Source organism: Pleurodeles waltl, chromosome 4_1 (genome assembly GCF_031143425.1).
Source record: "Pleurodeles waltl isolate 20211129_DDA chromosome 4_1, aPleWal1.hap1.20221129, whole genome shotgun sequence".
Taxonomy (NCBI): Eukaryota; Metazoa; Chordata; class Amphibia; order Caudata; family Salamandridae; genus Pleurodeles; species Pleurodeles waltl.
Window position 1 is genome coordinate 381,229,678 of NC_090442.1, and position 24,451 is coordinate 381,254,128.

Genomic DNA, 24,451 nt, shown 5'->3' on the forward strand with positions numbered 1-24,451 from the left:
ATCTAATTCTATACTCCTCAGTGGAGAATCCAAAGCCCTCAATCAGGGTACCCTTCATGAGGTCATAAGATTCTGCATCTTTTTTAGAGAGTGTGAGGAGTCTATCCCTACACTTTCCTGTGAACATTTCCCAAAGGAGAGCACCCCAGTGAGATTTGTTCACTTTTCTGGTTTCACAAGCCCTCTCAAAAGCTGTGAACCATTTGGTGATGTCATCACCATCTTCATATTTAGTTACAATCCCTTTGGGGATTTTCAACATGTCAGGAGAATCTCTGACCCTATTTATGTTGCTGCCACCATTGATGGGTCCTAGGCCCATCTCTTGTCTTTCCCTTTCTATGGCTAGGATCTGTTTTTCCAAAGCCAATCTTTTGGCCATCCTGGCTAACTGGATGTCCTCTTCACTGGAGTTATCCTCAGTGATTTCAGAGAGGTTGGACCCTCCTGTGAGGGAGCCAGCATCTCTGACTATTATTTTTGGAGTCAGGGCTTGAGAAGCCCTGTTCTCCCTAGATAGGACTGGTGGAGGGGATTCTTCCTCCAGTTCACTATCATCTTCCTCTGTGTTATCCACAGAGGGGTTGGCTCTATCATACTCTGCCAACAGCTCCTGGAGCTGTGCTTTGGTAGGTCTGGAGCCCATTGTTATTTTTCTTATGTTACAGAGTGACCTTAGCTCTCTCATCTGGAGATGGAGGTAAGGTGTGGTGTCGAGTTCCACCACATTCACATCTGTGCTAGACATTATGCTTCTAAAAGTTGGAATACTTTTTAAGAAACTAAAACTGGTTCTAGAATCTAATTCAAACTTTTACAAACTTTTAAACTCTAAAAGAAATGCTAACAGGGACTAACACAAGGCCCTAGCAGGACTTTAAAGAATTTAGAAAACTTTTCAAATTGCAAAAATCAATTTCTAATGACAATTTTGGAATTTGTCGTGTGATCAGGTATTGGCTGAGTAGTCCAGCAAATGCAAAGTCTTGTACCCCACCGCTGATCCACCAATGTAGGAAGTTGGCTCTGTATGTGCTATTTCAAAGTAAGGAATAGCATGCACAGAGTCCAAGGGTTCCCCTTAGAGGTAAAATAGTGGTAAAAAGAGATAATACTAATGCTCTATTTTGTGGTAGTGTGGTCGAGCAGTAGGCTTATCCAAGGAGTAGTGTTAAGCATTTGTTGTACATACACATAGACAATAAATGAGGTACACACACTCAGAGACAAATCCAGCCAATAGGTTTTGTATAGAAAAATATCTTTTCTCAGTTTATTTTAAGAACCACAGGTTTAAATTTAACATGTAATATCTTGTTTGAAAGGTATTGCAGGTAAGTACATTAGGAACTTTGAATCATTTCAATTGCATGTATACTTTTCAAGTTATTCACAAATAGCTATTTCAAAAGTGGACACAGTGCAATTTTCACAGTTCCTGGGGGAGGTAAGTTTTTGTTAGTTTTACCAGGTAAGTAAGACACTTACAGGGTTCAGTTCTTGGTCCAAGGTAGCCCACTGTTGGGGGTTCAGAGCAACCCCAAAGTTACCACACCAGCAGCTCAGGGCCGGTCAGGTGCAGAGTTCAAAGTGGTGCCCAAAACGCATAGGCTTCAATGGAGAGAAGGGGGTGCCCCGGTTCCAGTCTGCCAGCAGGTAAGTACCCGCGTCTTCAGAGGGCAGACCAGGGGGGTTTTGTAGGGCACCGGGGGGGACACAAGCCCACACAGAAATTTCACCCTCAGCGGCGCGGGGGCGGCCGGGTGCAGTGTTAGAACAAGCGTCGGGTTCGCAATGGAAGTCAATGAGAGATCAAGGGATCTCTTCAGCGCTGCAGGCAGGCAAGGGGGGGCTTCCTCGGGGAAACCTCCACTTGGGCAAGGGAGAGGGACTCCTGGGGGTCACTTCTGCAGTGAAAGTCCGGTCCTTCAGGTCCTGGGGGCTGCGGGTGCAGGGTCTTTTCCAGGCGTCGGGACTTAGGTTTCAGAGAATCGCGGTCAGGGGAAGCCTCGGGATTCCCTCTGCAGGCGGCGCTGTGGGGGCTCAGGGGGGACAGGTTTTGGTACTCACAGTCGTAGAGTAGTCCGGGGGTCCTCCCTGAGGTGTTGGTTCTCCACCAGCCGAGTCGGGCTCGCCGGGTGCAGTGTTGCAAGTCTCACGCTTCTTGCGGGGAGATTGCAGGGTTCTTTAAAGCTGCTCCTTTGGATAAAGTTGCAGTCTTTTTGGAGCAGGTCCGCTGTCCTCGGGAGTTTCTTGTCGTCGTCGAAGCAGGGCAGTCCTCAGAGGATGCAGAGGTCGCTGGTCCCTTTGGAAGGCGTCGCTGGAGCAGAGTTCTTTGGAAGGCAGGAGACAGGCCGGTGAGTTTCTGGAGCCAAGGCAGTTGTTGTCTTCTGGTCTTCCTCTGCAGGGGTTTTCAGCTAGGCAGTCCTTCTTCTTGTTGTTGCAGGAATCTAAATCTTTAGGTTCAGGGAAGCCCTTAAATACTAAATTTAAGGGCGTGTTTAGGTCTGGGGGGTTAGTAGCCAATGGCTACTAGCCCTGAGGGTGGGTACACCCTCTTTGTGCCTCCTCCCAAGGGGAGGGGGTCACATTCCTATCCCTATTGGGGGAATCCTCCTTCTACAAGATGGAGGATTTCTAAAAGTCAGAGTCACCTCAGCTCAGGACACCTTAGGGGCTGTCCTGACTGGCCAGTGACTCCTCCTTGTTTTTCTCATTATCTCTCCTGGACTTGCCGCCAAAAGTGGGGGCTGTGTCCAGGGGGCGGGCATCTCCACTAGCTGGAGTGCCCTGGGGCATTGTAACACGAAGCTTGAGCCTTTGAAGCTCACTGCTAGGTGTTACAGTTCCTGCAGGGGGGAGGTGTGAAGCACCTCCACCCAGAGCAGGCTTTGTTTCTGTCCTCAGAGAGCACAAAGGCTCTCACCGCATGAGGTCAGACACTTGTCTCTCAGCAGCAGGCTGGCACAGACCAGTCAGTCCTGCACTGAACAATTGGGTAAAATACAGGGGGTATCTCTAAGATGCCCTCTGTGTGCATTTTTTTAATAAATCCAACACTGGCATCAGTGTGGGTTTATTATTCTGAGAAGTTTGATACTAAACTTCCCAGTATTCAGTGTAGCCATTATGGAGCTGTGGAGTTCGTTTTTGACAGACTCCCAGCCCATAAACTCTTATGGCTACCCTGTACTTACAATGTCTAAGGTTTTGCTTAGACACTGTAGGGGCATAGTGCTCATGCACATATGCCCTCACCTGTGGTATAGTGCACCCTGCTTTAGGGCTGTAAGGCCTACTAGAGGGGTGACTTACCTATGCCACAGGCAGTGGGAGGTTGGCATGGCACCCTGAGGGGAGTGCCATGTCGACTTAGTCATTTTCTCCCATCAGCACACACAAGCTGGCAAGCAGTGTGTCTGTGCTGAGTGAGGGGTCCCTAGGGTGGCATAAGACATGCTGCAGCCCTCAGAGACCTTCCCTGGCATCAGGGCCCTTGGTACCAGAGGTACCAGTTACAAGGGACTTACCTAGGTGCCAGGGTTGTGCCAATTGTGGAAACAATGGTACATTTTAGGTGAAAGAACACTGGTGCTGGGGCCTGGTTAGCAGGGTCCCAGCACACTTCTCAGTCAAGTCAGCATCAGTATCAGGCAAAAAGTGGGGGGTAACTGCAACAGGGAGCCATTTCTGTACACATATATAAGCCAATCAAGCAATCAATCAGGATTCTTACAGAGCGCGGTTAATCACCTGTTCGGGTCTCAAGGCGCTGGGGGGAAGGAGTACTGCAGATCAGTTGAGGCGCTGGATGCCCGGGTCAGTCGAAGAGCCAGGTCTTGAGTGAGTTACAGGTGTAAATCAACAAAGCAAGAAGAACATGTGGCATTTTGCAAGCCACAGTATTTGATGTAAGCTCAACTGATGAACAGATAGTTTTTGCAGTTTCAAGAGGAAATCTAGACTTTTGGTTCATCATGTCAGGAAACTAGGAGAGTGAGCTGAACGAATATCACACACTGCTTGATCACTGGTAACATTACATGAAGTGACGTTACATGACATTTGACCCCACAATACAGTCTTAATCATCATCAAGCCACTCAGGTCTAGATTAAAAACCAGGAACAAGAGTAAAGCTAATAATGGCTTTTAAATCCTACAGAAATAGATTAAACTCAGACAGTTGTGACATGGTGCATTCTGACTGTGGACATTTGCAGCCTTTTGCAACTCCTCAATGAAAGTCGTGCCATCAGTTATAGTCTCATAAAGGCCTGGTCATCCATTACTGGCTAGCGCATGGGGAAGAGGATGCAGCACCTATAAGCAGTGCCACTGGAATTATGCGATTGTGCAGCCACAGCGACTTTTGCATAGTTACAGATTTGCCGCATTTGCCACATAATCCATCATTTGCTGCATAATCTGCAGATTTTAACAAAAAAAAATGTTTCTAGCTCAAACAGTGCAAAAGTTACTAAAAGTGCAGCAGCACGTGTTGCCGTGCAGTGAAAGGCCCTTTAAAAAACTAGACTGGTCATCTTTTTGTTATCTATTGCTATGTTTGGATATTAAAATGGTACTAACAAGGGGCAACAAATACCCAGACAGTGTCATGATGTTTAAAAATGTTGAAATAATGAAGTAATATCATTACAAAATGTGCCACATTATGCCACATAACTTTCCCTTTTCCTGCTGCAAAATTTACTAAACTCTGCTGCATAATTTGGCCCGTTCGTGCTGGATAATTACAGTGGCCCTGCCTATAAGTATATAATATTGCCCCTCCCAAGGCTGCTAGAGAGGGCAATTGATGTTATCCTTGCAATTATACAGTTTGATACCTACGGCAATGGCATTACATTGCCTCATGATCCTTACATAACAGCCATGCTCCGAATCATAGTTTATATGGGGTATTCAATAAAGCATTAAAGTGCCATAGCAGATAAACGCCCTCAATATGAACTTGGCGTTCGAGACCGCCATGCCGTTGGCAGCGGAATTTACTACCACTGGCATGGCAGTCTTCATCCGACAAGGCAGCGCTGCCCTGTGGATAAAGAACCCTTGTTCCGCCAGCCATTCCCTGGCGGGTGATGAAGGAAGGGGTGCTCCAGGGCCCCCCTAGGGGCCCCTGCATTGCCCATGCACTCGGCATGGGCAGTGCAGGGGCCCCCGTTCAGTGCCCGTCGCGCAGGTCTGATCTGCGTGACGGGTGCTGCTGTAAACTGAAGTGATGCAGCCAACAGAGGACACCTCAGCCCACGTGACTCTCAGAAATTTAAGCCTAAAAAGTAAATACTACAAGCGTAGTATCCCTAAAGGTTCCAACTGTCTGTCCAGCAGACAGCCTATGTGCACTGAAGTGGAAGTATTGTCTACTGGTCACCCCAAGGAACATCTCAATCGTCCTCAGGGACAGGAGTCCATGTTATCATAAATGTAAGCACATCACAAGGCAAAAGGGCAGAGGTCAGAAGCTTTCATCGGAACGTACGACTCACCATATGTAGGGTGACCAGACTCTCAAAGCAAAAAACCGGGACACGTCATAGACATAGAAGTAGGACTACAGTTTGCCGCAACCATCGACATAAAAGTAGGACTACTAGACAGCTGTCATAGACAGCAAGTCTGAGTGGCTGCAGCAGGATCCAATTCCTGGATGGACCAGCTCTGATGCAGAGGATGGGTCCCGGCTTGCTGGTGTTGTTAGGGCTGGGGAATGATCACGCAGGATGGCTGCACTCCAGCAAGGCTCCCTTAGACTTTGACAGATGTTGGACGTTGAGCGCCGTGAAAGGGTAGAGCAGAGTCATGCAGGTGGCTGAATCGATCTTCCTGCAGGCAGTGACCCCTGACTCCTGAGAGCAGAGCAGGGTCGTGCTGGACACTGGTGAGGAGCTCTTTCCAGACGGCAGGCACATCCACGTTGCTCCTGCATTGTAGAAGGAGAAAGGAAATCCAGAGCAAAAATGTATCTCTTTAAAGGGTTTCCCTTCCCGCTACAACGCTCACACAAGTGACGTAATGCCGCAACTTTTGCAGCGGTGACAAGTGAGCATGCGCGCAGAAAATGGATCGCAAAACCGGGACATTCATGAAAATATCCCTTACACTCCTCAAAAACCGGGACATTTCTGTACTTTTCAGAAAAGTGTCGGGACACTTCTAAAAAAAACCGGGACCGTCCGGGGAAATCCGGGACGTTCTCGTCACCCAAACAATATGTGCTGCTGACTGCTACCCTAATGAAGGGCCATCCTTTCTGAGTAATGCACCATAAGCTCCAGCAGCTCCTCTCTGATAACCTCACCATAAAATCTTATGCAGAGGCCATGACACGCTTTCCACAACACACGCACTTGCAGGCAAGACCAATGCACGGAATCTGGGGTTGGCATTTTGAGAGGGTTTGGGAGGAATTTGATGACTGCTATGCAGCACGGTGGCTGCGCATGCACAGATTTCATTTGGGTCAGTCTACATAAACATCATTATATACCCTAAATATAGGCAGCAAGCCGAGGCCGCAACACGTGCTCCACATCCACAGCAGCTGTGCAGCTGTTTAGCACAGGCGAATGTTGATATGTGGAGGAAGACAAGGAACTGACAAAGTACAATTTAAAGAACTTTTGGCTGTTCCTTTTCCAAACTCTTCTACTGTACCAATAAAGAAGAATAAGCAAAACAAAAAAGAGTTTTACCCTTCCCTGTATACAAACTTGCAGAGACCACCAAAGAAGATGAAACAATATTTATAATGTCATAACGATTTATAAGCAGGGGATTTTTTTTGTTTTGGTGCTGGAGGAGGGAAAGAATGAAGAAACAATGCATCAGCCGCCCTCGGCCATGCACTTTGCTTCTGGTTATCTGAGATCTCTGTTTCTATGGAATCTCCCACAGGCGATATATTCATCATCAAAATAAGCGCTTCTTATTTTTGGCCCTTATTGATTTCACTGTGTTTTAAGTATGTATGCTCTGTAGAATGGCATGCTGTGGAACAAGGCTCCACTTAACATTGTTGTCACAGACTGCCCTTTAAATTATTATGCGTAAGGAGAAATGTGATATTGTGGCATTTCATGCTACTTAATACTATGCTACTATCTTTTTTAAAGTACTCATACGCCTAGAAGGTTTACTGGCCACTGGCAATGCAAGGGTGGCATACTTCACTATCTTTTCCATCATAGTTCCAATCCTCAAATTGGGTGCAGTGTAATCTGTATGTCATGCACGTAATAAACCCATCCCAAAAGTAATGATGAAACTGAAATAAGACAAGTAGATAAGGACACATTTTTATAGACAGAATGTGTTACTCAAACGCTGGGCTGGTGCTAAATCAGACTAGACTTAAAATCAAAAACAGATCTGTCTCCATTGCAAAATGTTGAGGTATTGGGAATTGAGGCTGTGGTTATTAGTCTGTAGTGTGGTTTAAAAGCACACACTTCCAAAGATGAGCCAAAAGAACAGCAACCGCTCTTCTAACATAAAATCTCAGCAATATATATAAAGTATTTGTAAAAGAGAAGCTCTAAAAGATAAGCACGCTGGGCTGATCACTTCAAACAAGTCTTGAACAATCCAGCGCCAACAAAGCGGACATCCAAGAAGCAGAGACAGGCTTGGATGTGAACACCACACCGCCATAAAGAGAAGAAATCATCATTGTCATGTAATCTCTCAAGAATGGAAAAGCTCCTGGCCAAGGCACACCATGAAACATCAGCCAAGATCTTCCATTCACTGTTTAAATCAATTTGGGGGGAATAAGGGACCGGACAACTGGAACCAAGGCATCATCATCAACATTCCAATAAAGGGAGCAGTAACCAACTGTAACCACTGGTGTGGAATCCTGAGTAAAGTCCTGGTGGAAATCATTATACAGCACATTTCTGATGCTGTGCAAAAGCAGTTAATAAAAGAAAAGGCTGCGCACTGCAAGTGTAGAGAATGTGTTGATCAGATACTTATTTTATGCAACATCATAGAGCAGTGCACAGAGAGGCACAGAGAACCATACATCAACTTCCTTGATTTTAGGAATGCCTTTAAAATTATCCACCTTGACAGCCTTTGGCATGTACTGGGAGGCTTTGACACACTACAGCAGATACTTCTCATCAAGAAGTTATATGATAATTTTACCTGCAAGCTAATCTCCGACCTCCTACTGAGTATGGGCTTGAAGTCAAGATCTGAGTGAAACAGGGATCTGTAATGTCAGTGCTGCTCTTCAACCTATTCATCCACTGAGTAATATGAGGCACAACAGAAGACCAAGCCAGAGGCATCAGATGGACCTTAGATGCAGTGTATTCTGGGCACTCGAGGATCTTGACTATGTGGATGACGTAGCCTTGCTCTGTCACACACACTAGCATAAGCAGGAAACACTGTCTCGTCTTAACAATGATGACAGTAAATGGGCCTGAAGAGCAACATGAAGGAATCAGAGTTCATGTCACTCAACATCCCAAACCCTTCACCAATCAAGGAGGATGAAGAGGACCTACCAATGACAAAAGAGTTCACCTACAGAGGCAGTACAATCAGACATGATTGAGAGGCAGACATACTGTGGTACTCAAGCTCTGGGCTAGTGCTAAATCCAACTAGACTTAAAATAAATTAAAAACAGGTAAGTCTCCATTAAATAATTTTGAGGTATTGGGAATTGAGGCCACGGTTATTAGTTTGTAGTGTGGTTTAAAAACACACACCTTTAAAGATGAGCCAAGAGACCTGCGCATGGTTTTCTAACACAAAATTACACCAATATATGTAAAGTAGTTTAAGAGGTAAGTTAGCAGTGGTACTCAAACATTTACATCAGACACCAGAAAGAGAACAATTAAGGAAGATTTTTATTGTAAATGTCTCTTCTAGAAATTGTTTTCAAGTTTTTCTTGCACTGTCCGTAGGTTTGTTCTTGAACCTTTCAAAACAGCTAAAGTGGTAGAGCCACATAAAGGTTGACTTCCTTATTATGTGTCACCAGTGTTCAGACTCCCTTTTTGTGCATTTGCAGTGTTCAGTATATATTCAAAGCAGAACTATAGTTGAGCACAACACCTTAAAACAATAATGCTACACTCACAACGTTTATGAGGAACTATATGATTACAAATATTAACACCAAGTGAGAATCACTGGTGGGCAAATCAGTTGGGATACCTAGCGTCAAGTAACTTTCATACTGGGGTGCAAGTTGGTTTGTAAAATGTTTGTCAGATCAAAAACAGCAGAGGACAGAGCTGAAAATGGGAAAGAGATGAATAGTATGATAGTTAAATAGAAAAATACACAGATAGAGACATCATAAGAGGTCAAGGACAATTAATATGATGCATGATCTGGTTAGGGGGTGCTGGCTTTCTTACTGCACAAGCCTCAAGAAGAGATTAACTATGTATGGTGGGGAAGTGTGAGGTTAAATTTATTAATTTGTTGTCTAATAAAGGAACTTGCAAAGAAGCAGAGACACATTGCTAGTCAGCCTGCAAGATGGTCGCAGGAAGCGGGGAGTCAAAACTGAAAACATTATCAAAGAGACATTATAATCCACAGAAGAAGCCTAGAAGGAGGTCACAGAAGTATTACAGTTTATTGCAGACTACTTGAAGGTAAGCATCCAGTTCAGATGAGCGCCAGCTACATTACGCAAAGTCCCATTCAATTTGTTTAGGCACAGGGCGTTTGTGATTTATGTAGATTCACAGGAAGTTGAGTTGAAACCAAGACTCAACTGGTTTTTTTGTTTCAACGTAGGCATCTCTGGTCATAGTGCCATATCCTGACCCTTGAAGATATCTGTTATCAAAGTACATATATGTGGAATTCAGTATAATAAACCTATACGTATTTTTATATATAATTACCTTGTTGATAATTTTGACATCAATATTTTTGCTAAAACGTATTCGTAACAAGATATTATGTATCTCCAATTTTGTACATTTCCCTTATGAATCTCTACAGGTGACGGACAGCCTGAGTCCATATTAAGCATAGGGTGCCCTGCCTGGTCTTTACCTGGGCACAATGGGTACAGACCACAGATCTGGTTAATTGCACCCTACCACAGTTTATGTACTGGCACCTCTTCTCTGGGCAGTCACAAGCTTAAGCATGCCCACGGTGTCACACATTAGTAAAAAATGGACTGGTTGTTAGAGGTAGGTGGACTGTCCTCAGTACAGGCGGCCACTGGCCTGCACTTTAAAGGAGATAGAGCGACCCTTGCAGGTGAGTGTTGTAAGTGACTGCACCTGCCTCCAGAGGCATGCCTGAGGTGTCCTTGGGACCCCTTTCTCTCCCCTTTCAAGAGGCGCACTGATTGTGCACCACCCCTTGCTGTCGCACAGTCTGTGCATCCCCTAAGAGCTACTTCGCCTCTGCACCCACCTCTATAATACAGCACAGGTACTTAGGCCCATATGTAAATTGGGGAATGATCCCTCAGGATTGTGCTGACACATTGCAGTAAGGACTGCATGGTAAAATATGTACTAGGTCTTTGAACACCATGATGATGCCACGTTTGTTCTCAGATGATTATGAAACCCATAGAAATACCTGTTCGCAACAATGACATAACTATCAGGGCTGGAATGGACATAGCGGGCATTGGGCATTTTTCCGGGAGACTAAAAGGGTGGGGCTGGTTTTTCAGCAATGGGGGTCGGTTTTGTGACTGGGGGCTGATTTTGCAGAGGTGCTACAACATCGGCCTCCAGTAACAAAAGCAGCAGTGCCTCCCACGTGCACGACCCGGGGGCTGGTCCCAAAAAATTGCTAAAGCTGCTTTGGGTTCCCAGTCCGGCTCTGGTAACGATCCGATGATATTACGTATGAATAGAACTTACCATGCGAGAGTGTGTTAACAAATGGTCACCAGTGTTTGTACTCTCTGTGAGAAACCATATCTGCCGAAGCATCCATTTGTAACTGCAGGCTGACATGCAAACTGAGCATGCGCTTCATCGTTGTACATCAGTGGCTTCTCATTAAATGTCTCACAGCCTCCTGCCTTTGACCTTCGACTGAAAACGGGGGTAGGCGTGCACGATGCGGAGCCACAGAAGTCAACGCTGAGAGTACTGTGCGCAAATAAGCCAACTGAGGCCGCACGGTGACCTGGCCATTACTTTCCAGCTACAATTCATTCTGATCCTAAAGGCTTCAGAAGGATGAAAAGCAGACTGGCTCTTTTGTAGGGTGAAACTGTAACCCAGGGGTTGCAGCGATCTTTCCGATTCTTCTGTAGGCAACTGAGCCGTATTTATGCCTAATTTGAAGGGATTGTGAGAAAAGGGAGAGACATTTTTGGAGGTGTGCACACAAAGTGTGTGTGTTTGCGGAGGATTCCTCTCACATATCTTTGTGCTGTATCTGTACGTGCGGTCCAAACAGGGGCACAAGAAGATGAGAGTTAAAATCCATTCTGTTAATGGATGACCTTGCAAGCATCTCTAGCACAGGCAGCAAAATATAAAACGTGTAGGCTCGCTAAAGCATATTTTCCTTTTCACTTTCGAAATTGAAAGATAGCATTTGTTAGGGAATCGCTCCCACAAGCATACACCATAATCACTCTGTACCATGCGTGGGCACTCATTAGCTGCGAGCAGTGGCACTGTGACAAATGTAGCAGAGCGCCTCTAAGAACTCTTTTACTGGCCATCTGTGAAAAGAAGGCAAGCCGCCATTAAATGCACACAGCTGTAAATATATACAAACCCCAAGAAGCAAATGACAAAAAATGACTAAACTTTCAGCTCAAACAAATCACAATGTTTAATGCATGCTACTGCTGTGCGATGCAGCTCTGATCTTCGCAGAGGAGACTTCGGCGATAGGAAAGTCTGCTCCAGAAATGCCTCATGCAAAAACGGAGGGGATATTAAAGATTCCAGGCTCCTTGCCGCCCCATAGAAACTTTCCTGCAGATTTTTGATTGCACATGTTGAAAGACTGACATAAAAAGTGGCGACCGGGTCAGGAAAGATGACAAAACAGCAGCCCGAAGGGTGACGGCGTTGAGAAAAACGAACAGGCGGTGTAGTGCCATCAAAGGACACTCTCGGCTCAGAAGGCCTACATGATGCCGCGCCCAAAGAAATAAATGGCTGGCGGGTCAGTCCCCGAGATATCACATACAAATAACATGGAGACTCCCTTAAAATGGTTCGTATTCAAATTGTGCTAAGTGTAGTTAAAATTGAAATTTATGTATTTATTTCCGGGAGCGGCTACATAGCACAGACGGGGCCGCGGGAGACTTCAAAGTGCGTCACAACTTAATTACATAGCTTGGACACACAGATGACAACCTTTTCACATAATGAGGGTTTTCATTTAAATACCATATGTTTTACAATATTTGAAACACACACACCAACATATATACATATTTTCAGGCGTGCCCTGAGCCGAAGGCCGTCCATCACCCTTATAAGAAGGGGGGGGGGGGCATGCTGCTATGTTCACAAGCCGCAGGTGTGTAGTGTGTTGGTGGTAACTTAAAGACAGGTTTTTGACTCTAAAACCTGACAGTTATAAGTAAGGAAGATGATGTGCTATGGAAAAGGGAACTATATAAATGAAGGAAGCAAATCCCAAGAAGCACCAAGGCCTGGTCTTCTCTTCTAGGAGTCTGAGGAATCTTGGAACAGGGTGGGTTTGTTCCAGGGTAGTCAGGGCTACAAGTGATTACCAGCTGAGCAGATAGGGAGCTGGGTTGCTTTAGATGGTCTGTGGTAGATTAAGGCGAACTCCAGCATGATGCGGGCCTTGACTCCAAGCCACAGTCATTTGTTGAGGATGGGGCTGATGTGGTTGAAATGCCAAAATGGGACATTGACTCAGTCTAGTGCGGATTCTACTTGTTTAGCTTTAAACATAGGCCTGGGCCATGTTTTTGCAGTATCTGGCAGCAGGTGCGTGTTTTGATTAGAAGGCTGAGTTGATGTTGGAAGAATTTAGTTATGATTTTTGTGCATGTTCAACAGGAGGGTGTGCACAGTGACGAACTACAAGGATTAAGCCTGAATAACACAGTAATAGTGTTCCATTCAATGAGAGCACGTAGAGGCAAGAGAGGGTTGTGCGCTTTTCGGGTAATGAGGAGGAATTCCATTTATATGCAATTGAGGTTCAGGTAACAGGAGGACTCAAGCCTCAATGTCTTGATAGAAAAGAGACATGGAATGGTTCTTCATAGGTGGAAACAACAGGTTTCCATTTTAATATGTGTTTCAAAGCTTTTAACTAACAAAAGGAAATTTATGGTTTTGTTGTTTAAAATGTTATTGTGCCGTATGTCTGGTCTTGGCCACTGATTCTTGTTAGGTTTTAAGAAAAACTGCAGATTCTCTCTTAGAGCGCTCACAACTGGGGAGATCTACTTGGAACGAACGGAAAGAACCTAGAAATGTAAACATCAGTGATGTAAAAAGATCAAAAGAGTCAGTTAAGAAAGACCATATTCCTAGACCAAAATTATATATATATATATATATATATATATATATATATATATATATATATATGTATATGAGTAAAACAAAAAACGATAAAGATCGCACACTCAGAGCTTTAATCACAACACGTTTCAGCTGTCTCCGCAGCCGTGATCAAGGCTGCGGAGACAGACGAAACGCATTGTGATTAAAGCCTTTTGCTTTATTTCCTGAAGTCCTGAGTGTGCAATCTTTATCTGCTCTTGTCGGTTTTCGTGCCATCCCTCGTGGGCCGTTCCGAGCCCGGAATAAGCGGTTGGATTACTATATATATATATATATATTGATCAAGTCAAGATCAACAAAAGGGGTGGCAATAGAGTAAGGACGTTACGTACTTTGGAGTCTAAATACATAATTGAGTTTGAGACATTGGAACCTGTAGGGCTGAATTCGAGTGAGGAACTGAGCATCCATCTTGAGTAATTAATATATTTTGAGGATATGTGGAGTTTTGTAGTACAATGAGCATTTTTTACCACAATAGTATTTTGTAGTGTTGGTGTTATTTCAATGTATATTAAGATATGGAGAGGTGTTAATTTTCTATTATGAATGAAATTTGTATGTCCACCTATTTGGGTTAATAAGCCATGATGCACTAGTAGAACGAGGTCGTTTATGTATAACATCAGAAATGATATGTTATCCTCTAGGACAGTTACTTGCGAATGTATATGCCCACTTGGGCAGTACAAGATACAATGGTAGTAATTGAGATATGGGTTTGAGTACTAAATACTTATATGAAATATTTTATAAAATATATTGGATTTTAACTTGATAAAATATATATAGATATTTTTACTCAAACGTCATGGAAATGAAATATGTAATTGTAATATTTATTTGAGATATTTAATAATTGAATTATTTTATAAATTTGCAATAGTGTATCAAATATTTATTTATTTATTATATTTTCTACCATTTGTTTGTAAAGTAACATCATGAGAAGTAACTTTGAATAAGTCTTTTTGATAATGTAAACCTTATGAGTGATATCAGTGTGATTTAAAAACTATTTAAAAACTATTTAACATTTATTACAGTGTATTAAGATTGAATGTGCACTTTAAAGATGGCCACCACAAATACGTGTTCTGCTGTGGTTGTATCAGGATTTGTCTGTTTTTTATTTTTATTCTTACTTTTATTTTCACTCTTATTTTTATTTCTATGACCAACTTGGGCTGTATATATGTGAAGCACTTTATTTATGTGGTGTCCATGAGTAAGGCTGTTGCTGAAACGCGTTGGATTTTGTGCTGAAATAAACTGAATTTTCATATTGGAGGTGTCCTGGTTCTCCTGATATTGGAAGGAGTGTTTAAGGTTATATTAGGGTCTCTCGGAACCCATCCAGGACCGCTGTGTGGAGCACCTGCATTCCGGGACTTGGTTACGAATAAATATATATATATATTTTATGGATTGGTGACTTTTATTATAGATTTTTGACGTTCTGCTTCATCAACAATTTCAAGAAGGTTGTGTATTGGCTTGTCTTCTTTAAACACAATGGTAACTGCTTTGAGATTATCACCGTCCACAGTCTGTTGATCTCATATTAGTCCTAGGCACTTTGATCTCTCCAACAAAGAGCAGAGAAAAGTTTATAAACTAAAAACCCTCTCAACGCGGATGGCTCATATTGGATTTTTCTCATTTGTGCAATACTATGGAATCAATGAAGAAGTAATAACATCAAGGTTGCATTACTCAAGCAAGAGTGTGTGAACCCTTATTCCGGTCAAACATCAATCCCCAAGACTTGTTCTTCCAAAAAAAGAGGCACCCATTTACAAAAATGTGTATGCTTTTTTATTTTAAATCAAATAAAGTATTAATGAATGTGATTTTTCGTGGTTGAGGTGGCACCTCGAAATCCATAAGCAACTGACTCTAATCAAATTTGTGAAACTCCTTTGGAAAACTTCCCAGTAAATTCAGCACATCTGCTACAAAAGAAAATCCTCGTCATCATGGAGCCCTAGTCACGTTGTTAGTGCTCTCCATGCCGCTAAGAAAATGTGTAATCAAATAACTGATTCATTCATTCACAGGTCAAATGTAGCATCAGCCTCCATGGATGGGTCTGCCCTATTCGAAAAACCAGCGTGGTTCCTAATGATGGACACATCACTCCCTCTGTGCCCCTTCACTCTCTTTCAGTGGCAGATTTATGCATCATTCTTCGACAACAAACTCTATGGAATTTCACACGTTTGCCACACAAAAGTCCCCATTAATCCAAAAATGCTGTGCTCAGAAGGGCTAAATCTGGGGTGCATGCCTGACAATGGTAGAAACAGACAATACACATTTACATTTCAATTTACATTCCACTCTTAAATCTAAATACCAAGTATGCAGTATTTCATCCAAGACCCAATAGGAATCCATCACTTGCAATTTGTGTGGGAAAGTAAGAGCCGTATCCAAAAGGCATAAATATTGGCATGCTAATTTCTTATCCGACAACTATATAAATGCTAGGTTGCCTAGAGGTTTAATAATAGTTACCATAACGTCTTACTTTTCTATTAATGTCTTTTATCTAGTACTGCTTTCTTATAGGCTCTATGACAATAAACCTACAAGAATCTCCTAAGAGAACCCTAATGGACATTTTTCCTACGGTTAACCTAGGATCTCCTTCTACGGTCAAAAAAAGCCATTAAGATACACATAATAATCAGTAGGAAAAAACAGTACACAAAAGCCGAGTCTGATCAGTTCTTCAGAGCTGCCAACATGACATTTATGCTCGCTTGTGACAGTGTATTTAAAAGACATTACCATTGAATTATCCAAAATGATGTGTTTAGGTGCAATTCTACCCCGCATAGTAGGTAAGGTTCGCACAGGATTTCTCTCTTTCCACGTTCCACACTGAAAAACGTACACAGCAGTGCGCTGGTGAATTAATCCAGCTTCCAAAGAGTTAACACCCCCAGCAGCTACATTCATCAGAAAGCCAGTGAGGCATCAGAGAGAATGATGGATAGAAAATTATTACAGGCCTGCCACCCGATATGCTTACTGCCATTTGTAACTAACGCTGCCACTGACACCATTTTTTTCATTATTAAACATCCACATTAAGTCAACATTGGTCACTGTCATTTTGTGCTTGACACTCTTGCAAGGAGGAGAGACGGGGAGGAATGATGGGAGGGCGGGCAGGCGGCTGGAAGAGAGCCCTGAACTGAGTGTTCCATGACGCTCGAGTAATAAAACAGGCCTCTGCATAGAAGACTGGAGTAAATATTGTTACAAATAGCTCTTTAGTGGGAAGGAGCGGACGTGCACACACGCCTTGGCGTGCGGGGGCTGCGAGGGGGTACATAAAATAAATAAAAACACAGAATGATAGAACAGAGTATTCTTGATCTCACGGTCTGCCTGCAGGGGTCCCTGCTGCAGGAAAGATCTTCTGTTAGTTCCTTTCTTTAAATAGCAGACAGGACTAAAACAAAAGCTGAAAACCTTCCTGACCTGCAAGTTAATTACATTTTTTAAAATGAAATATCATTTTTAAAGACTCCTACTGCTATGATCATTCTGTGTCAATCAGATGCAAACGCTGGGGTAAAATTGCCAATAGAAAATAATGCAGGTACAGCTCATATGATGTAAAGTTTCCCAGTGGTGTGCCAGTATACCCAATGGTCTCTTCTTGATCTGCATGTTGAAAGTTGCATGCATGACAGGAGAAAGGAGATCCGTGTGTTTAAGAAAAGCCAGAGGGAAATTGCTTTGAACAGCAGAAGAGTAACTCCGAGTTGGTAAATCAGTGGTAGAACAAGTTTGCTGAAAGTTTTTATCCTATTTTAGGAAAGGTATGCAAAGGGACGTGAAGGTTAACATATCTGTCATGGAGGTCAGGCCAAGACGGTGATAAAGTCAAAGGTAGAAACTGGCAAGGCCTCATCCTACCCGGACACAGTGTCTAACAGAAAAGAATAAGACACATCCACTCGGGTCAGCAATTTGGTATCTAGAGTGACCATAAACTAAAATCAGACACAGAGAGGATTTAGCCCTTTATCACCCGTGACAGTCATCTCAGCAGCCTGGGCCTCCAGGCGCAAGCAGATATGCCCCACATCACTTGCAACTATTCAGTTGTGGTGGTTAAATGTACATGGTTAATAATCCTGTTAGCAGACTCCCTACTAACAAACAGTTGGCAAAACAAATAGGCCTGGACTTAATGTATCAATGCATGTAAACAAAGTCTTGCACAAGTGATCTTTGCATGCTTTACGTGAATTAATGCTGTTACACGAATACATTAATGCCAAACGTATTGGACTTGATAATGCGGAATAAGAGCAGCAAAAAAATTGTGTTCTTTGAGGATTAAATGTGACAGTATTATAAATGTGACAGTGTTATTACTGAGTGTACTTTTGAGATGGAAAATAGTCCCTCAGGCTTTACAATGAATGCAATTTCTAGAAGGTGGAATTATACACTTAACCAACAGTAAGAGGTAAGGGAGAAATGCTCTCATTTCATATAGCCAAAGCCCTTTCTATGTGTATCTTTTTGGTAACAGTAGGTATGCAGACAGCTGTGCTGTTAAACCAGACCTAAAAAGACGAGGCCACAACAACTCCTTCACAAGGCAGCACCTCCAAATAACATACAGACTTGATTTAAAGAACCCAGACACAAGTTATCTGCAAGAGAGGCTTCTAGAAAAGCAATTAATGAGAAAGTAAATGTGTCTTCAAATGCTGGTAGCTGCAATTAATCATTGCCTTAACATTGATGACTTGTCCTTTTTAATAGTAAATTGTTTTTATCTAGTGCTTCACACCATACTTCTGCTTTTTCCAAGCACTGTAAATAACAGATGCTCCTATTAACTAATATAATGGTTCCCTAATTTTCCAGCCTAGGAAGGGTTGACGGCTGAGATGGACTTGCATGGATTCAAACTAGTGTCCTGCACATCACTGTATGTCTAGCCCTTTGACTCACTGAGCCATCCTCAATCAATATGTGGTTTTTGCATTATTACGTCCTCTGTCCCGACTAGCATTTACTTGATTTGTAGTTTCCTTATGCAGCAATTTAAGACGCTAGTTTTTCAAATGTCAGTAGCAGAATAGATGAAGGGTCCCAATACTGAACTGTTACTACGTGCAGTAACAAGGGTTAGAATATTACCTTATCCGGGATCACAAGTAAAGTGGGAGGTGGTGATGAGCAGTTGTACTGCTCACGTTCTGGGTACTGGGACAGACTTTCACAACGCTCAGGGTGCTTTAACCATAAAAAAGAATCTTAAATGTTCTATGGGAATATATTTATAGGACCAGAGATGTCTAGACTCCCTCGTTTTTCGTGCTAATTTTTAAAAATTGTGTTCATAAACTGAAAACGGAAGTCGCCATACCAAACTATTTATGAAATCAGGGAAGAAAAGAAGAGCTTCTGTTCTGAACTGGAAAGTAAAGTAGCTAGAGTTTATGGCGGTAGTCTGATCAGTACTACCACAGTCCCGAGTTTTGATGTCTTGGGATCAGTCCCTCAAAGCTTTAGAAGTGCTCAGTACATCTACCTGAGGCGCAGCAGGTCGGAGAGGTCTGGTTGCCTGGGAGGCGATTGATACATAATTATGGGAAGAAATATGCAATTGTCCCATGCGAGCAACCTCAGAAGCATGAACTAACGCTTTGGCTTGAGACAACCAACCCATCCTTTTCTTGTGGCAATGCAGAACACTAGCCACGCTGATTTGATGGTGTGAGGGCATTCAAAAGCAAAAAGCCAGAGCCTCAGGCCAGCAAGACAAATGGGCAGGATAGACTTCAGCACTGCTTGAGGACCATCTGAAAAAAGTGAAGAACGAGAGTGCAGAGACAAGTGAGGGGGAGAAGCTGAAAAGCAAGTACCAGCAACTATGAAAAGCGGTGATAAATGTTAGGGGAGTGAGAGGTGATGGGCACAGTGGAAGCCAAACAACGGCAAATGTAACCAAATGAAGTGAATGCAGATGGTTTCACTCCAGTTACCCTAATCCAAAGGCCGGGCAGAGTTACTACCGGCCAGCACAAAGTCATGTGTTCGAGCAACAGCTGATCTGCATTAAATAAGATTAACTCGCAGTGCCATGGTGGACGGCCTGGGATTATTTTAATGTACTTCTATTGGCTCGCAACCCGTCAGCACAATTACTGCCCTTCTTCGAGAATGACTGATCTGTAACCACAGCGAAACAGCACGCGGCTCTGAGGTCTGGGCGCATCACGAAGATGAATTTCCATACCATCAAAATGCTTTTAATGGGCTTCCCGATTCAACCACAAGGTCTGTGGTGCAAGAATAGAGAAATCAGGATGAAGGCTTCAGTCCAAAAGGATTTGGTCGGTTGTCACTTGACAATTCCCATCTAGCACAGGGGAGCAATGGCGGGGGAGGGGAGAGTAGAGCAGACGTAGGTGGAGCTGTCTCTGTGTTGCAGGATCTCTAGAAAAACGAGTCCCAGTGCTTTCTGAATGCAGCCCACTGCTGCATCAACCTCTGAATCCAATGCCCCTAACAAATAATGGCAATTTAGCTATGCTCGCAAGGAACAGCTTCAGTCACTTCGCATTAGCATCCGACTGAGTGTTAAAGTCATTTCTACATGAGGAGCAACGCATGGGTATTTACGCTCCCAGCATCCTTTCAAGAATGCTTAAATATTTGAATATAAATTCTGCTGTGCCTGTGATCACTCCCTTGTGCGGCTGACTGGCTGCTTCCCCTGTCGGCAACGAGACTCGGGCACCTTCCCTCAGCCACAGCCCGCACCTCCCTGACCGGCAGCCGCACCGTGGGTCTGTACTATGTGTAAGCATGGTGTCAAATATGGAACTGATCCTGCTTCTTCATCCACTGACACCACTCGTGGAGCTATGAGAAGCACGAGGGTAGCACATTACCTCGTTGCACCTGTATGAGCTCGAGCTTCTTCCTGTACATGCGGATGCTGGGTTGAGCATCTGGGAAATATCAAGATTCTCACTTATGGTAACAAGGCCTAGGCAATTACAAGGGCGGGATTTTGTTTGAAAATGCTTGATATTTTTGTTAGCGATAAGGTTGGCATGAGTTCTGATCTTTCTCACCTGCTTTTTAAAATTTGCCCCACAACCAACGCTATTTTAGTCCTACGTGTGTCTCTGCAACACATTCACAGGCCATGTGCGATAGAAGAAGAACCAAAAGCCTTGCATGAAAGTCTAGTGCAGGTAATCTTACATAGACACTGTGTTGCAGTCAGTGATAGCAAGGACATGACACTTAAAGATGCATACATAATAATGTTCAACTTATGTGTAGAAAAAAACCCGCACCCCTGATTTGAAGATTCAAGATTGCAGTTCTTTCACTCTTGAAAAGAGGATTGACAAATATTGTCTGTATGGTGCAAAAGCCACATTTCACATTTCCACACTGCAGTTTTTGTGGTTAAGGGCAGTTTTCAGGACATTCCTAGGAAGACTTTTGTGGAAAAGAGGCTGAACCTAAATTTGTGGGTCCCCGCCCCCCCTCCCCTCCTTTCATGTAGAGGAGATGTTTGCAATGTACTTGTGTCAAGAGCAGGAACAGCAAAGATTCAAACCGATGAAGTGTAGTGTCCTGGGATGACAGCGTGTGGCCTAACCACTGGATCTGTCTTACAAGCTCTATGACGTCTGAGGTGTCCTGGCCTTCTATGTTCCAAGTACATTGTTTATCTGCGATTCGAGTACTTAATTTGATTTAAATATCAATTTGTTCTCTGTTGAAGCAGAACAACCAAGAACTAAGCCTGAATGAGGTTTGATTACTTTTGATAAAAAAGGAGACCTACTAATGGCGATCAATGTTTCAAACAACATTATGAAATTCAACAACGTTGTGCTCAATGTGCTAGGTGTGAACACTGAAAAATATGTGCGATACCCTGAAAATATTTGTATGTGCCTTGGATGTACGTGGAGGATAAGTGGAAAAAGGAGAGTGAAGAAGCTGTAGGAAGAGAAGAGGGAAGAATTCTCCAAAAAGTTAAATATATGCTGTCTAATGAAACAATCAACATACTGGAGAAAAAAATACTTAACTGAATGAATGCTCGAAAGTGAGCGTTTTTACCCTCGTTCACACATTTTCCTTGTTGTTGCTCAACCTCTGAGGACTTGACCCAATGCCAGTGGTACATAAGATCTACTTCCTCAGACCTGCTGTTCAGCTCCCTGGCTGTCCAGCCTCTTCCATGCACGAGCGCCAACCTCCTAACATTATCACACTTTTAGTTATGTCTCACAGCTCATAAAAAAGAGCCAAATATTGTACCAAGAGAACATTCTGGTGGTGTGTCACACACACTCATGCAAATCAATGCTCAGGTAGGTTACTGGGTAAGTGGTTCACTGCTATGAAGTGCACATTTGGTGGTTCACCCCAGAAAGCACTTCACAAGATGTTCACCGCTCTCTTAACTAAGGTCTTCAAAAGCCTTGATGGGTATCCCACGCGTTTAGTTTTTCAGTGAGTCGGGTGGCATGCTCAAAAGAGTCTCCTTTGCTAGTGCCATCGCACTGTGTTCTCAAGAACTTCCATTACGGTAGGCTTTGTGGGAGACTTCTGGGATGAAAACTCTCATCCCATACAGCACTGTTCCGATCTGTAGGCTTCATATTACAGTGATGTAATTAAAAGTTTCTCTTGATTCTTTATCCAAATGTCTAGGAAGTTGTTTTTTGTTGGTAGGAGTTCATGTTGAATTAGATATCCCTTGACTAATAAAGCCATTCAATCACAACTAGAGTTTGCCCATCTTTAACCAGTGCATCCCTTCCCTTGCCACATCATTTTTAAACGTAGGGGAACCTATATGAATGATTTGGTCCTTCTTGGGTTAAAAATGCTTATGGAATGGTACTTCACCATGGACTTACTTCACAGGTAAAGCACTTTTTAGCACTTTCACACAACAGGTAATCGTTTTTTTCGTGAACCCATAGTATTTCGGTTATAAATGTTTACTGACCTCGTGTAGCTACTTGAAAAATGTTCTTGAAAATCAACTGTGAGTGTTTTATCAAAATGTCTTGTGAAAGTAATACAATATAGAATAATTTGCTTTTGCATGCACTGTCACTTTATTAAAACCACCTTTGAGGCGACTGTGAAATAGACCCTGTAAGGCAGCACTTTTTCACTCCACGAGGGGCGCTTCACTGCAGAGGTTGTCCTATTGGACAATGAAACGTTCGTTAATTCGAACCGTAGATTCTACTAAGCCTGCACGCCCATTTATGGTAGCGCATTGCACACATTTCCTCTGAAATAAGTGTATCCAGAGCATTTGCTTCACATATGCTTACAGACATACTAGGCTTCTAGAAGGCTCCAAAAGCACTTCCATAGATTTATTTAACTTAACTTATTTGGGATAGGCAGTGCCGGCTATCATGAGCTGTGCACTTTATCCAGAGATATCTAGCATTATAAGCCTATAATACACAGCTTGCAGTCCGGCAACATCACAGAGAAAATGACATTATAATTGTAAAATATTCTGAAGCGGAGGCTAAATTTCAGTAAAAGCTTATGTTTCATAAGAAGCTTAAATATTTTCAAACCCAGATTCGATTTTGGCAACCTGTGAAATCCTGTCCGTTTTCACTACCACCCAGACACTCAAGAATCTGCCCAGTTGTAATGCTTTCTGGCAAGCCGCAACAAAGGCTTACCAGCCTGGAAAGCTGTCTTATGGAATTACCCTATTCTTCCCGACCATATCTCCTTGAACATGCAGGCTTTATGGGAGGACGTCAGATGAGCCCAGGGGACAATCTGATCAGGGAAGCGGGGCTCATGGGAACAACCAACCTTTTCTGTCCTGCAGTTATTCAAGCCCAGGCTGTTCGCCATTGACACCTTCCCATCCAGCACTTGCTGCTCCCTCCGAAGATGCTCTTTCATCTGTCGCGCCTCCTGAATAGCCTTGGTGACAGCCTCATGGTCATTTAAATAGCCGGACGACGTGATGGAGGAGAGGATATCTGAAAGGGAAAGATGGAAAGGTTTCAAGTCAGTCTAACATTTCAGAATGGTTTTTCCCAAGGCCTTTCTTACCTATTCACCAGCTCTCCAAAGATGCATGGAAAAACACTTACACCCCTGAATACATCTAGTCAAAGACTGAAGCATAATTTCAATGTAGATTACCAGGCTGCCATCAGAGGGGACTATGACATTATGGCTGATTTAACTAATTACTTATTCACTTGCCATTGCTCGAGACAATGTTTTGTAATAGCTGTTGATGGCTTCACAGTCTGCCGTGTTATCTTGGATAACAAAGTAAATATAGTTAAACTAGCATTTACTCTCCGTTCCAATACATCCGCACATTATCTGATGACAAGAAGCCATGTGTTGGTAAATCTGGCACTCGCACAAGATGCTTTAACCTAACATACCGTAGTCTGGTGCACATAGTGTAGCACCCTAAAGGTACCTTGGTGTTCCTGGGGATATTGTGGCTTTTGTGATTTCTCCGCACTGAGAAAAGCAACGGATAGAAGCCACTGGAAACAACAGTAGTGGCAGACAGAAAATGAGATTTAATTTTTGTAAAAGTGCACTCTGGATCTAGTTCTTTGGTGGATTACAAGAAGAATTCACTTTTGGGGTCGCCAGTAACCTAGTGTGGCGACCCAGAGATTGTGTAGAGCTTTTTGAAGGTGGTCCCATTGTACTAGGAGCAAAAAGCTTTCCTTAATGCCTACAATGTACAACTTTATAGGACCTCCCAACTTAACAAGTTACAGCCTGGCTTTGCAACCATAGCCACAGTATTAAGAGAAGCACATGGCGATTGACAATTGCAGCTGTGCAAACAC

At 43.2% G+C, this 24,451-nt stretch overlaps 1 protein-coding gene across 5 annotated transcripts in view; it reads right to left on the bottom strand.

Moving 5' to 3' along the window:
- SOX5 (SRY-box transcription factor 5) overlaps positions 1–24,451 on the bottom strand; it is a 451,433-nt gene that overhangs the window by 45,031 nt on the left and 381,951 nt on the right. For all 5 annotated transcript variants that reach the window (XM_069228573.1, XM_069228572.1, XM_069228575.1 and 2 more), the window contains one exon: positions 23,436–23,608. In XM_069228573.1, coding sequence (XP_069084674.1) covers positions 23,436–23,608 — 173 coding nt within the window. The remainder of the gene's footprint in view (positions 1–23,435; positions 23,609–24,451) is intronic.